The sequence below is a fragment of the Molothrus ater genome, chromosome 4 (genome assembly GCF_012460135.2).
Source record: "Molothrus ater isolate BHLD 08-10-18 breed brown headed cowbird chromosome 4, BPBGC_Mater_1.1, whole genome shotgun sequence".
NCBI lineage: Eukaryota > Metazoa > Chordata > Aves > Passeriformes > Icteridae > Molothrus > Molothrus ater.
In genome coordinates, this window is record NC_050481.2 from 36,807,500 (window position 1) to 36,822,758 (window position 15,259).

Below are 15,259 nucleotides of genomic sequence, written 5' to 3' on the forward strand. Positions count from 1 at the left end.
GGGAGCGGAAGTGCCCGTCGGGTTTGGTGGCGGCAGATTCGGTCTGCGCCCGCCGCACAGCCGGGGAACGGCCGCGGGGCTCGGCGCGCTGCCAGGGAACGGCCGCGGGGCTCCCGCCGCGCGGGTGAGCGTCAGCATCGCTCTCGGGGCGCGTCTGTCCCCGCAGCGCGGGCCCGCTCCTAGCCCGGGGCTCTCCCTCTCTGGAGACGGCGGGCTCTGGGGAGGGCCCGATCTCCGCTCTTGTAGGGGTGAGGAAAGGCGGGTGGGGAGCCGGCCCCGGTCCCATTCCGGCGAGTTTGCCGCAGCGCGCTGGTTCCGGGACCGCAGCCTGGCTTGCCGTGTCCTGGCTGGGACACGCTGTTCTTCCGCTGGTGCCCAGGGCAACCAGCCGGGAACGCGCAGTGCCTTGTGCCGCTCGCTGGTGTGCAAGCGGCCTCTGCGCCGAGGGTGTCGCAGCTGGCACGGCGGCGAAGTCCCGTATTGGTCGGTGATGTTTTTGCAGCTCTGCGTAATGGTGCGATTTATCTCAGCTCCCCTCCCTGTGTAATAGGAGAGTCTAGATTCATTTGGAAGAAATCAAAAGTCTAGTTGTTGGGCATTTCAAAGACAGTGTTTATAGTGTTAACATACTTGGTAACTTGAATGGGGTAGTTTTTTTAGTTTTTGTTTGTTTTGGTATTTTTGTTTAGTTTTTTACATTGATCCTTTGAATATCTATCATACACAGTTTTGACAGTTGTTCTTTGAGCCACTTCCTCAAAGCTCTATATTATTGTAGCCTTGAAACTTTGTTATACTTGATTTTATTCTTGATAGCCAGCCAATTCTACAGAGCCGTGTATCTCATTTTACGGGGTTCACCTTCCCAAGATTCGCTACCAACTTGACTGTTACTTTTATGAACTCTTGGGCTATTTTTGTAGTGACAGTAGTTACCAGTTTTTACATCCAGAGGTCTGGTGTCAAAAGAAAGGATTGTTGATACTTTTGGGAAATAGCCTATATGTGATTAGACAAAATCCTGTGAGTGTGTCTTCTGTGAGTATTTGCATTGCAGATTAGAGCTTTGGTTTTATATCATATTCTTTGAGATTTGTTTTAATAGCTGTTTAAATTTGCAAAACCATAGAATGGATCGCATTGTAACATAATGCAGGAAGAATAGCTGCCTCAATTTCCAAATAATTGGTTAAATTATTCCCATTCTGACTTTGAAAAGTAAGTATTGTGTACTTCTGTTTAGTGCAACTAATAACCCAAAATCTAATAATTAAATTAAAAGAACATGATGATTAAGTAGGAAGAAAGTCCTTTTAACAAGGGCAGAACACATGGGAAGAGCTTAATCTTGAAGATTGCTGATTAAACATCACGGAAGCACAAGAAGAAAAACACCCACAACAAACCCAGCCCACTGTGAATGTAACTGTTTCTTGAGACCATTGCTTCATTTATAAGCTGTGTGACCGTGCCTCTTCACTGCTTGCATTGGTAGGCTTCAAAATACCTGTTTTGTAGCAAGAAAAGAAATTTAGTGAAGATAGTGGCAGGTAATTATCTCCTAGATTCTAGCAGAAAGTTGAATTTAGGTGATTATTTGCATTTTGTAATTTTTGTGTACATAATTTTTTTAACAGATGCACTTTTTTATGTTTATTTCATAATCTGAAAGAAGAATAGCATTTGGAATAATGGCAACAGGAGACCTAAATGGAAGCTTAAGAAAAATAGAACAAGGACTTCGCTTGTTAAATTATCCACGAGATGTGGATTATACAGTGTAAGTGGCAGTGTGTAAATTTATGCTAATACATGATGACAGCAAGATGTGTAAACAAGATATGCATAAGGATTAGCATTGCACCCAGTGATAAGCAGAACATAACTGGGAAGTTGGGGTGTGGTCTGTGTGAACTGGAATATAAAAGTACACAGTTTTGCTCTTCTGAGCAATCCTTAGAACGATCCTGGGTTGTATTGCTGTCTTGCTCTTCTTCTGCTGTTCTTGTCTTTGTTTTGGTTAATCTCACCTTTTGGATTTCTTCGGAAGTGCTTGCAAAACTTCCTTCAGGAAATTTCGTTCTATAAATATTAGAAACAAAAAAAAGGTCTGAATGTTGAGCTGGAAACGCTGGTGGGCTTTAGACTTGACAATGTTTAAATTATATGTAGATCACAAAAATATTTTTTTGAGCATTTTACAGATAACAGCAAAGATGGCTGAATGAGAGATGCCCGGACAATGAAACCTTACAATGAAAGATATTTAGATAGAACCTGCTGTGTATTTATTCCTTTCAAGTTAAATGTTGGAATTCATGTAATGAAAAGCTTTTGTTACCTTCTGCCGTGTAAAATACTTTTGTCTCTTTATAGGTTAGTAAAGGGTGATCCAGCTGCATTTTTACCTATCATCAGCTATTGTTTTACATCTTTTTCAACTTGCATAGCAGAGCTTTTGGTAAAGTGTGATGTGGAACTGACAGCCAAGAGCGACTTGCGTTTTATTGAAGCTGTTTATAAGGTATCCCTTCATGTTCTTTGCTAAAGAAACTTCACAGAAATTAAACATTTATTATGAGCTTTACTAGAAAGTGAAAGTTTTTTGAAATGAATATGAATTTTAGTTCTCTTAGGATTTAAGATGAGTAGTAAGTCACTGTGTGCACGTTTTTAGATTTTAATGAAAATAAGAAAAGGTGGTGGTAGCCAAATCTCAGTTTTGAGACATTTGCTGAAACAGTAGTATTGTTAGATGTTAGTTTTGAAGAACAAAAAAATTTTTATTGGACAAAAAGATTTATAGAAGTGACCTTGGCAAAAATCTTAACCACCAAAAAAATCACAAGGAACTCAAAAAATTGTAAGCACAGTTTAGAAGTACAGCTTTTTTGAAACACTATGCCATTTTAATACATAAAGTTGAATATTAACCTTTTATAAACCAGAATAAAATTCTTAACTGATTGAAAATAACTTTCAACTATCCTTAAAATATGCAAAAGTGCGTTTTAATGGAAGGTGGATTGATGAATTAAGAAATAGTGGCTTATTCAGACTAGTTTTCCATCTGAGAGGAAAGGCTTCTTTGGGAGCCTTAAGTAGCCCTCTGATGTATTTGCTGAGATTAATATAACTTTTTATTGTAAATTTACATTAAAAGCTCTTAGTTTTTTAGTATTAACTTGAATAGTCGGTTATTTCTTGAATCTTAAGACTGTGAGTTGAAGCTTACAAGAGTGATGTGAATCAAAGAGGAGATATGTTTAAGGCCTAGTTAAAAGAGACAGCTATATATTTATTGATTTATATAAAAATAATCAAATGAGAAAAGGCTTAACTGCTGAAGTGCAGAATGAAAGACAAGATTGTAGTAAAATAAGAATATGGGCATGCCATTTCTACAGCAAATTGTGAGGTGATTTTGAAAGTGAAGTAAACTCTTCTTTTGTTGCAGTTTCTTCGAGATCAATTTCAGTACAAACCAATTTTAACAAAAGAGCAGTTTCTTCAGGTTGGCTTTGCAGAAAGAAAAATGCAAATTGTTTGTGATGTTATCAACTGTGTGGTGAAGAAACATAAGGAGTTGAATAACTCTAGTAAGGTACTGATCAAATGGTTGCCTTTTTTATAAGTTTCTTTTGACATGTTTGATGCTGCAGATAAACCGATTTTCAGCTTCTATTTGAAGATGCAGCATTGCTCATGGACCAAATAATGGAAAGTTAATATGAAGTTCCATTGTAAGATGCTTGAATGCTTGCATTCAAGACATGAAGCTGCCAATACTTTGTAGTATAAAAAAAAAACTAGAATGAAGATAAATCTAATTGTTGTTTTTACAGTAAGTGATATATTTTTTTTACACTTCTTGATACAGTAAACATGTGCATTAATAAACTTCTCAGATAAATTTAAAGGCAAAACAAAATCCTCTCATATGTTGAATTTCTGTAACAATTCAAAAATGACACTTTTATTATTATTTTTTATCAGTGTGTGTTTGGTGTATCGGTCTCTGCTTTAATGAAAGGAATTTCCAGTCTTTATATTTCACAAGATTTTGTTTCCTTTGAATTTTAAACAAGTCTTCAGGACTTTTGCATACTTAATTTGTCAGTTTTGAAGACATAACTACTTTTTTGTATTTGTTTTACTTTCAACTCTGGTGCAAGTTGTATTTATTTATAACCATCTATTGATGCAACCTAGTATAGGTATTAATGAGTGTAAAAGTATGGCATTTACCTCTGGATCTGTGTTCTCTATAAATTTGGGTCTTATTTAATTTTTTTTAGACATTATTGTACTAGAGAGGTTTAAATGTGTCTGTGTGTGTGCACCATGAAATGTTCCTGTCAGTCAGTGATGGTGTTAGAAAGTGGGGTGTGAAATCCTGAAAATTTTCCTGTTTTCTTCTGTTCACTTTGGAGGTTAAATCCCAAACGAGAAAAAAAATTAGACCTCTTAAATCTGAAGTATGGTCAAATTGTGGTACAGGTCTTGCTGATCCAAGTTGCAGTGCTCTGAATTCCAAGCAGGTATGAAAATAATTTTTATGTTTTATCTCGTTTGTAGTAAGTCAGGCTCTTGCTGAAATTTTTTGCTTTTGTTTTGGTTTTAATGCTTAATCAAACCAGTTTTGATGTGGGCTGGTGTTTGTTTGTTTGTTTTTCTCCAAAGTGCGGTTGGCTGAAATAGTAGCTGAAATACAGAGGATGTTGCCTCTCTTTTACTGAGCAGTTGATCTCAAAGTGTTGCTGGTAATGATCTAGTGCTGTTGTTTGTGCTATATTTGAATTATATCAAGTGTAAGGGAGAGCAATGGGAAAAGATAAAATGGCACAAAGAAGATGTATGGAGTTTGAAGAGTGAAGTGTGCTTGGCCTAGCGTGTGTTTTCAACACAGCTTTCAAAACACTGTTTGGTGTTTTATCTGAATCTATTCAGGAAGTTTTCATAATGTAGCATTCCTTTTGGCTTTGGTTTTACAAAGGTAAAATGATTATGCATTAAGTAAAAATGTCTATATGTTATTCCACTCTTGACATGTGAAGGAGGCAGCTTTCCTGATATTATCTGCTAAAAGGGTGCAAAATAAAATGTTAGAAAACTTTTAGGACTATGATTGCGTGTTAATAGCTGGTGGTTTCTACTTGTAAGGAAAATACTGCTTTTATCAAGGAAAACTTGGTGAAGAAAGTATTTGGAATGGCTTCTCTGTCTCTTCTAGTTGTTTAATAGTGGCACTGAATGGGATAGATACGTGTGTTTTAAGAATTCCCTAGAAGAGGAGAGTTTCAGCTTAACTAAAACATTGAGGAATCTCTATGTTAAGATGCTGCACAGAACTAGTAATTGTGCATTCTTAATCATTAAGTGTCTAATTTTGTGAGATTATCATAAGATTTAATCCACCTGAAGAAATTGCAAAATTTCTCTTTGTTTTCTCTAAGGGAAGCCTTCAAATGAAAGTAATGTATATCTCATAGGGCTATTTTGCTGACAGTTGTCAAGAAAAAGGAAGAATTCTAATCTTCCTAGTTAAACCTTTTTTGTTCTTAATGTTTTAGTCATGGTTTTGATGTTGAAACTGTCTATACATATGAATTTCGCTGTAGGTAATAACATATTTTCCAGTCCACACTTAGAAATCTAACAACCTTTAAATTAAAGGAGGACATTAATATCTTCATTACTGTTTATGGAAAGGAAACAAGGTACACGGTATATATGGCAAAGTGTATGCATGTTTGTTTTACAGTTCCTTCACGTCTGTATGATTTTTTAAAAATTAAACTGCCTGCTCTTGCTTTCTGTATTTTGTAACCAGTTGGGATAAGATAGTTAGGTTTAAATAAATATTGAAATAATAGGTCTTATGTGTTACTACTTGGCTAATGAATTGAAATATTATTGTTATGAATAACACCAGCAGTTAACTGTGTTTGTTTGTTTGTTTTTTAGCATACTCGAAAGAAGCCTCTAGTTGAACGACACTCAGGAAATGAAGTTAGTGGTGATCTTTGTCCACTACCCCTTCCAGCACAGGGAGGGACTGAGGAAGAATTGTGCCCAGATTATGATATTGTGGAAGTTAAATGTGAACAAGTAAGGACTTCTATTTTAAGATGTCTTTTTATTACAGGATTTGTCTAAAGGGATAAAGGTTTTTACATTATAGCTATACTTCAGGAGCATGCAGCTCCTGAAGATATAAGCTCCTGAAGATATTTAATAAATGTATTGAAAAAGTTGGAAAAAGGAAAAGTCAGTTAAATCGTACAGTCTCTTTCAAGACACAGTTCTGTCAACAGCTTCTTTTAGAAGCTGTGTTCCCTGAGTAGGCATATTTTCATAATTCTGGAAGAAAAATAGTTTTCTAATGTAGCAGGATGTGGTAACTGAACTTGAAGATTGCACTTGATTTGTTTCATCAAGTGATGAATTGTTTCTGTTTTGAAATTGGAGGATATGTTCTTATCGGTATTTTCAGGTCATAGAAGAAAATTCACAAATTGAGTTTTTAAAGAGTCAGCTTGCAGATTTCCAGGAAAAGCTTCATAAGCTAGATTGGATGGAAGATAAGCTACAAGTTTTAGAAGAGAAACTGCAAGGAAAGGTGATCATAGATGAGAAGGACTGGAATAACTTACTGAATCGAGTTTTGCTTCTTGAAACAGAACTGTTGTTACAATCCAAAAAGGTGTGTTAACTTCTCTCTTAATTCTATAACAAAAATTGCCCAAACATAATCTTGTTGGTCTGTTTCTGCCCTCCCTGCCTCCTGATGTGTTTTTGTCACTGGTTTTAAAAGTACAATCTGAATGCAAGTGCTGTTTATGAAGTTGATGGGTTTTTTTTCTTAACTGTTAAATTCTATTCTCTGAGACTTTATGAACCAAAGCTCGCCGTCTGTTCTCATTAGTAATGATTCAGTGTCATTTTATTTACTACTAAAGTTATAGAAGAAGGTTTTTGAACATGGAATCTTAATTCTCTACAACAGATAGTGACAAAAATGGATGGCATGCACAGTGGAAAATACAGGGTTAATCAAAAAGTTATTTCTTATTTTAGTCCTATGTGTAATTTATGGGTCCTTGAAATTTCTAGTCTAATCAGTGGGGTTTTTTCTCCTATTCCCACTCTCTTCCCCCACTTCCTATTTTTTGTCCGTGATGTTCATTGCATTTTTGAATGTGTGAAATCACTGCAGTCTTGATGTGGCTACATTTGGCATAGGAAATAAAGCCTCTGGTTGTGTTAAGACTGGGTTATTTTTCATGCTATTGAAAGGTCCTTTTGTGCACATTATGTACTTTGATATATGTACACATGTAAATATTTTGAATTGCAGTGAACCATAGCATCACTTTGAAATTAATCATGTGATCCAAAAATTTTCCCTAATGTATCTTGTGTATCTTTCAGACACTGTCAGATGCTTTCCAGAAGTTGAAAATCCTTGTGGAAAATAGTTGATTGGTGTTGCATTTTTCTTTGCAGCTGTAAAACTGTTGAATTTATTCACAACCAGGAGCTCTGTGCATTTTGCTGCCCCCAATAATTTGAAAATGTTGCTAATACTTGTATACAAGACATGTTTTACTATGTGCCTTGCAAGTGTGGTGGTTATGCAAAGTCTTGAAACAGACAGGTGTTCAAACTGATCACTAGGTTATTTCTAAAAGCTGGAGCTCAATTAGTAAGGATAGATATTCTCAATCACTTCAAAAAAAATTTTTAGGTTAGTAGTAGCTCATGTGGTTTTACCATCTGAAATCAGATTCTTACAGATCAGTAGACATGTGTCCAACAAATACTACCAATGATAATATTTTTTTTTCTCTGGCAGCAGTCTCAAGAGGCCTTCAGGTGAACAGCCACAGACAGTTTTTCTCCTGTTTCAAATGTATTCTTTTCAAGAAATTACTGTAGCAATGGGAAAGCTCATGTTTCAGACTAGACTTGTTCTTCTGTTTTTGTAACTTTGGTTTATTACTGCTTCACTAACATGTTTATTGCAGTTGTTCATATGATTGGACTAGTATTTGGAAAATACTCTCAAAAATATCACTTTTTCAGTGATAATTTCCAGAAATTTCCAGTGATAATTATATTTCTGTACTGCATGTTACTGAAAGAATCCACCTGCAGAAACAAGTTCAGTTATAGTTTCTGTATGGCATTCTATATAGAAATATATAAGACTATATATATGTATACATAGTCTTCAAAGCAACTGTTTTACAATAGACATTTGAAAACTGCTGAGAAATAATCCTTTGGGCCACAGAATTGCTGCTTTTTTGTTTAATGAAATTGCATCCAAGTCGTGCTTCCCACATACAGAAACAATTCAGAATTATTCCTCTCTTACCCTTGCACTTTACAGGGAATTTTTGTCATCTAGCCAACATGGCAGGAACAGTAAGATTTGTCTTTTGCTGTTGCCAAAGTAGCAGCAGCTGTGCATTTAAGTTCTGGGAAAGTCTGAAAGCTACCAAATCCATTTCAATGAAAGGAATTGAACAGACATAGTCTCTGCAGATTCTAGTTTTGTGTTTTTTAAGAGATGGACATTATTACAGTTTTTTCCAGCATTTTCCCATACAATACCTACTATTTCTCCTTCATTAATTTATTTGGGTGTAGTATTCCCTGATTAGCTGATGCAGTTACTCCAGTATATAAAGTGACATATTTTAAAGGGTAAGGTATCAAATCATAATGATTACTCATTGGTAAAAAAAATTCTAGATGTTGTTTGAGTGTTTCATTTTTTTACTTTGAAATTAGAAAGTTGAACTCAAAAATACTATTGTTTCCTTGCTCATGAACAACCTTTTTAAAGTTACATCAAGTTAAACTTAGAATGTTTCTTAAAAGAGCCCTCTCTCATTTAGGAGCTGGGAAACCAGCTTATAATAGCCTTCTGAGTTATAAGAATTTAGGTGCAGTGAATTTCAGTTAGTCTATAGGCTATTTTTTTAGGACTGAGGACTCTATATTTGAATATCAACTAGCAGTAGAAGAAGGCACACTTACTTTAAGCTAATGGCAACCAATGTTGAGATGAAATTATTAGTACAGGCTAAGACCATTCTGATTGTCCATTCTACTCATAAGTAAGTTTTATGCACTATATTTTGACCTGGTTTTGACCTCATCATGAACAGCAATATTGATGTTTTAAGAATATCTGTTAAATAAACTAGTATTTTAATGAAGTGCATTTATAGAAATGTTGAATTTTTTATCCTGTGAAGATATTTGTGCAGTGCCAACATGGTGTAGCAAGCAAATACACACATACCTGATACTTAAATATAGTTTTGTTCAGTCAGAAGATGATTTAAACAGGGTATATGGCTAAAATACAGTAAACTTGTATTTCAGAGAGACTTTCTTAAAGACTTCAGCAATATAAATCAAAAAAGAACTTCTAGTAGCATTCCAGTTTCCCTTGGTGAGTATTAATGATTTTCCTTTTAATTAATGTAAATATGCTAAACATTTCTTGCTGACCTTGACTAAACATAGTTAAGTAGGTAACTGCAATTTAGTGACCTCTGAATTTAAAACCATCCTGCAGATAAGAAGTTAACCTCCTCATCATTTCATGTTTCTAACTTATTCTTTAGATGGTTTAGTTGCTATAGCATAGTAAGTAATAGTTTAAAATAGCTGCTAAAAATATCAAAGATGCAAATTAAGGTTCTGTTACTAAAACTGTGAATAACAATACTGTCATTTGGACTTTAAAGCAGTTATCATCATGTTCTAAAAATGCACTGTTCTCAAGCACAAATGGAGTTATTTTTGCTGCCACTAATATCTTTTAGGTTGCTGTTTTCTTCTTTAATGGGGCTCAGACAAATAATGATTCATAATCTTTGTTGGTTTTCAACTCACTACTAAATGTTTTCTATATTTCATCTCTGAAGCAGTTAGCAGCTGTCTAACTGGCATTTTTGATAAACTTTCTTGTTTTGAAGAGAAAGTCAAAATCTTTTTCTTCTGTTTCCAACGTCTGTTTAATTTTGATAACCTACAAGAAGTAAACAAAGCAGACTTGAGTGGGAAAGAAGTTAAAAGCACTGCTCAGGCCATGAGTAATTCTTCTGTCTTCCTCAATGGTAGCTCTTTAGCCTTTAGCTCTATTAGCTCCCTCTGTTCTGTTCCTTGATTTGGCCTGTTTCCCTTGTGGCAGCTGTTATTCCTACCACCAGTGGTAAGGAGGATATTCTATTTTCCATTCTCACATATTATGCTTTTTGTCCAGTGTTGGGCTTTTGAATTGTAATTAAAAAGGAGTCTCAGTAATCCAGTTTCCATGGAAATTAGGAAGGCAGTTCTTGGTTATGTCAAAGATTGTTTTTATCATGGAGTCTGAGAAACGGGACCTTCATTTTACAGGACTCAGAAAGCTTGGAACATATTTACTTCCTGTGATAAGTTTAGTGGTGTGTTACTGACACTTGAGGACTTTATAGTAAGTAAACAGGCAGATGGTTTTTTGAAAGAGAATTTTCAGACTCCCCAAATTCTGAATTTGTTGTTTCTGCTTTTCTGAAATTCAGGAAATTTTAGGCATAAACATTATGAGGACAGTCTTAACTCTTTTATTTGAGAGTATAGTACTTGGGATCCTTTCCAGCTCTTTTTGGTTGTAGTACTCTTCAGAAATCACAGCTGTACCAAATAAAAAATTTTTAATTTTAGGTATTTAAAAACAGTTTATTATGAATTTTAGATACAAAATAGTGTAGCTACGTTTGTTCCAAAGGTATGATGTATAGATGGTGACTTTACTAAAAATGGGTATGGGAGCATGCGTTTTTTCGAGATACTAAATTCTCTTCCCTGACAATAGTAATCTAAAATTACAAAGAATATCACAGCTTCCAAATGAAAAAAAAAAGAAAAAAAAAGACAAAAATTATGCTACTTATAAGACAGGTTACTTTGCACAAATTAAAGACATGTTTGAGCAGGCAGTTTACAATAACAAATAATGTAAACTAACTATATGAAATCACTATTAAAGGTTTGGCAATGTAATCAGATGTTCATAAGCTTTGATTTTACTCTAATCAGGAGAAAATAATCTTCTTAGTAATCTTTAGAATTTGCTTTTTGTATATTATATATATTATACATAGTGTCATTTGCACTTGTTTAAAAAATATGAGAAACCTATTTTGGACTCTCATAGTAGCTTTTTCCTTCCCCTCTCTAAACAATGCATTCTCTTCTATTATTGCCTACTGTAAATCACATTATTTGATAGCTGACCTTGCAAAAGAGAGCAAGAAGGCAAAGGTGACATAAAACTGAGCATTTCTCTATAGATTCAGAGAGGAATGAGGAGATGCCAGGGAGTCATCTTCAGTCGTCTGGATGCGGTTCACTGTTATCCACAGACCAATCTCCCAAAGACATGACCATTAATTCTCATGATCTGACAGACATTTCAAAGGTAAGTAAAGCTGGTGAATGCTCAGTTGATTTCCTTTGAGGTCAAGAGTACGAGTAAGCATTGGTTTTAGTTGTATATACTGATAGAAAAACAAGGAAACTATGCAAAACTACCTCTAGGTCTGTCTCATAAAAAATACTTTTCATATGTAAAAACTGCTTAAAGTCACATTTTCTCTTAATTTAAATTGAAAGTCCATCTGAAGAATGTAAGCTTTGAAGAGTTCACTAACTATGTTGCCTTTAAATTGTAGGAGACAATAAGACAAAGAATGGAAAAGATAAGTAAAATGTAAGTAATAGGAAAGGGCAGCAGGAATTTATTTCCCAGGAGGGAGTTGTACTGGACTAAGGCGCACAGAGAATGTACATATGTGTTCCAAACCTCAAAGGTCTGTACATCAGGTGTGGCATTTCCTTATGGCTCTACTGGATAATAAATCCACTTACAGTTTTGTATTTGTGGGATGAGTCACTGTTTTGGTTTCTAAAAAGCAATAGAAAGCACTCTTAATAGTATTAACTAGAGAATAAAGAGTGTTTAGAATTTGGTCAATAAGAAATAGGAATATTATTTATTTCCTGATTGAAATTCCCTGGTACTTGTAATTTTTCTTCCTGAAAAGTACCTATTATCTTAACTGTTTTTTATTATTTAAGGAAATTTAAAACTAATTTCAGCCTAAGCATTATAATAACTGTATTAAGATGTATTTGATAATTATTCTGAGATCTAGAATAAATTTTTTTGTTATATTTTTATTATACTTGAAGAGAAATGTGTTGCTTTACCATGTTTCTTTAGCAAGAGATTTCTCTTCAGTAAGTGTGTGGCCTATAAAAAGCTCTAGCCTTTTCTGTAATTTTAATTTTATTGCTTCTTTTTTGTGCACTTGAGGCTCATTGATAAATGGTAGGCATTTAAAATAGAAACGAATTGCAGGGGAAAAGGGCGGGATGAGAGAAAACGTATGGGGTCATGCTGCTTATTAGTATTTTGGATAATTAGGAAGTTAAAAGCAAGTCAGTTATTTTGTACCCTATTTTATTAAGTGTATGCAAACAAAATTTATTTTCAGAATTGAAGAAACCTTCAAATTGTTCAAAACATCAAGCCCACCTCTGGGAATACCTGCAAGCACAGGTCTTCAGACCTGGTCTCTGCAGACTTATGGATACCAGAAATAATCTGTATGTTTGTACAGCGTTAAATTTTTAATATATCGAATTTGTAATGATCACCAGTGCTTATATTGCTTTGAATAAATATTTTACTCATGCATCTGTGTATTGATTTCCCTCCCCACGACCACAATTTTTGGTTTTAAAGACTGTTCAAATAGCTTCTTCCCCCTTCCTTGCACTTTTGTAAATTGAAGTCATTACAGCAGTGTATTCTTGTGTTGACATTTGTTAGCAGTGTGCTAAGTAATATGTTTTTTAAAGTGTGGGCTTGAGGACTGTGGTTTACATCCTGTTGGAAACATTCCAGCTGGAACTTGCATATTACACCCAAGAGGCATTCTTACATACCATCCTACCATCTGTACTCTTGAATAAGTTTTAATAAAAAACTTACTTACATACACAGTTTCAAATATGTACCTTTTTTGCTGTTTTTTTTAAATTTTATTTTTAAATATAAGTTTTCATGCTGAGCTGGAGAGCACCAACACTTTATGGCTTCCATTAACACTGACAAAGTGGGGGTCATTTTGATCCTAAACACAAAAATGTGCAAGTAAGTCCACAGACTTTGACTGCAAGAGATGTGTTGAGTGTTTTAGTGCTCTTACCCAACACATTTTAAGACCAGCAGCACAGATGGAGACCAGTCAGTATACAAAGAAACACAACATTTTCATTATTTGAAGCCATATTAAGATTTCTGTTTAGAGACATAAGTAGATATAAGACTTCCATAAACATATGATCAAACCATAGATGTGTGAGGCTTGGTTCGATTTATTAATTGTTTATTGCTTTTTGTAAATTGGTAGCCTATCATATCAAGACTCCTTTGTGTTTTAATACTTCAGTTTAAAAGATTTTTGGAGTTTAATATTACAGACCAGTTGGAATTTTTTGGGGGGCAGAGTTTGCAGATGAAGGCAAAAGCAGCTGTGTAACATGCTGTAAAAAGTGATTTCTATGTTTTAACAATAATTATGATTTTTTTCTATAACCATATGGAATATAAATGGACTTTAATTTGCACAGAAACAGAAGAGTTTACGGCGATCTGTGATGTTATATAAACTAGTTCTGGGTTTTTTAGACTTCTGTGACTTCTGTGATTTTTCAGTTGTTTAAAAATAAAAGAACCTATAATGATTGGATCGTAGGAATGTGTTTTGCTCCTTAATTGAAAATAGGCCTTGCAAATCACTGTTCATTATTCTAACAATGAAATGAAATTATGTTTCCTTCTATATGTTAGAACCATTAATGTCTTGAAATAGGACTACAGCACCATCTTGTGGAAATCTTTATTCAGTCATCAAAGAAGTAAAAATTAGTATTTCTGTCTGCTTTAAGCTGCTATGATCAAATATTTTGAATTATCTCTTATTTTTCCTCTTTGCCTTGAAGTCAGAGATGCTTTTACGTTAAGTAGGATATTTATTCTCTGTGATATTTGTTAAAAGAGTGTGGCAGGACAGAGAGGAATGACAGCTGTTTACTGATGCCATGGCAAAAATGAGAAGTCTTAGTATACTTGATTCAAATTACAGAGACTTATCATTGAATGCATCTGGGGAATGCAGCAAGTGTTAGAAAAAGCTCTTTCTCTCTGTGTGCAATTCAATGTAATTTATATTTAGTGCTATAAAATTGAAAATCCCAAGTTGTTAAATTATTTACTTCTTCCAGCAACATATACAGTACTTGAAAAGTTAAAACCAAGGATATGGACAAGCTGAAGTTTGAGCAGTGCATTATTGTCTTGCAAAGATTAATTTTTCTGGAGAAACAGGAAAATAAGATGATCAAAGTATTTTAGAAGCTACTAACTGTGGAAATTATTTAGTTACTTTGTATTAGAGATGCTTAAAATTCTTTACTAATCACTAGTGAACAGGGCTTGAAACAGCCTTTTTCTATCAACTACTTGTTTTGACAAGTTAGGCATCATTGCAAACAGTTGCAGTTATAATATATTCTACTTTAAAATAATTTATTTGCTAAATATTTACAGTTATCTTTTCAGGCACTTTATGCCACATATAGTTTCTCTTTAGTGTTTTTTTTTTAGGATCTTTTTAAACTTTGTGTGGTGAAAATAATTTATAATCCTCAGACAGCAAATTATGCTTCCTCAGGGAAAGTATTATATCTGCAAAAATGGTTTAATGATAGTATTTTGCTTCTGTGGTCTCTGTGTGATAGAGATCTGTGTTGTGGTCTTTGTAGGATACTGGGGATGATGCACTCTTGCCACCTGTGCCAGATGAGCAGTCAATACAAGGATAGTTATTAAAACACTTCTAACTTGAGTGACCCAAATGGGGAAAAGAAGTTGTTCCAAAACTGTGATATTCCTTCTCCTGAGCATCCTATGACTTATTTAATGAGGAGTAGTAAAGTTAGTATCTGTGTTTAGGCAATGTGACCTTATCTGATAGAAAAATGCTGTATCAGTCATTGCAAAACTCATTCTCTAGACAATCTAGAGCAGATGCTTGATTTGGAAATGGTGAAGCTTTTTATTCTCTAGGAGCCAACTGCTCTAGTTAGAGGTTCACAATTAGCAGTAGTGTGGAGCACTGATGTT

At 34.6% G+C, this 15,259-nt stretch overlaps 1 protein-coding gene across 6 annotated transcripts; it reads left to right on the plus strand.

Moving 5' to 3' along the window:
• The first annotated feature begins 3 nt into the window (after window positions 1-3).
• CEP44 (centrosomal protein 44) lies at window positions 4-13,828 on the plus strand. Of its 6 annotated transcripts, none has more exons than XM_036381663.1 (11): window positions 4-124; window positions 1,638-1,780; window positions 2,377-2,524; window positions 3,458-3,604; window positions 4,434-4,541; window positions 5,968-6,111; window positions 6,497-6,706; window positions 9,403-9,472; window positions 11,358-11,485; window positions 11,739-11,776; window positions 12,564-13,828. In XM_036381663.1, exons 2-11 carry the CDS (start codon window positions 1,692-1,694, stop codon window positions 12,670-12,672), a joined length of 1,191 nt encoding a protein of 396 aa, XP_036237556.1. In that variant the 5' UTR covers window positions 4-124; window positions 1,638-1,691; the 3' UTR covers window positions 12,673-13,828. The 6 variants fall into 6 exon arrangements, with proteins under 6 accessions (XP_036237556.1, XP_036237558.1, XP_036237560.1 ...); XM_036381665.2 differs by having other exon boundaries at window positions 1,673-1,780; XM_036381667.2 differs by having other exon boundaries at window positions 1,676-1,780.
• The last annotated feature ends 1,431 nt before the right edge of the window (window positions 13,829-15,259 follow it).

Coding starts and splice junctions, on each gene's coding strand:
- CEP44 (XM_036381663.1), top strand. CDS start 1,692: ATGGCAACAGGAGACCTAAATGGAAGCTTAAGAAAAATAGAACAAGGA. Junction 6,112..6,496: donor TGGAAGTTAAATGTGAACAA/GTAAGGACTTCT, acceptor CGGTATTTTCAG/GTCATAGAAGAAAATTCACA. Junction 11,777..12,563: donor ATGGAAAAGATAAGTAAAAT/GTAAGTAATAGG, acceptor ATTTATTTTCAG/AATTGAAGAAACCTTCAAAT.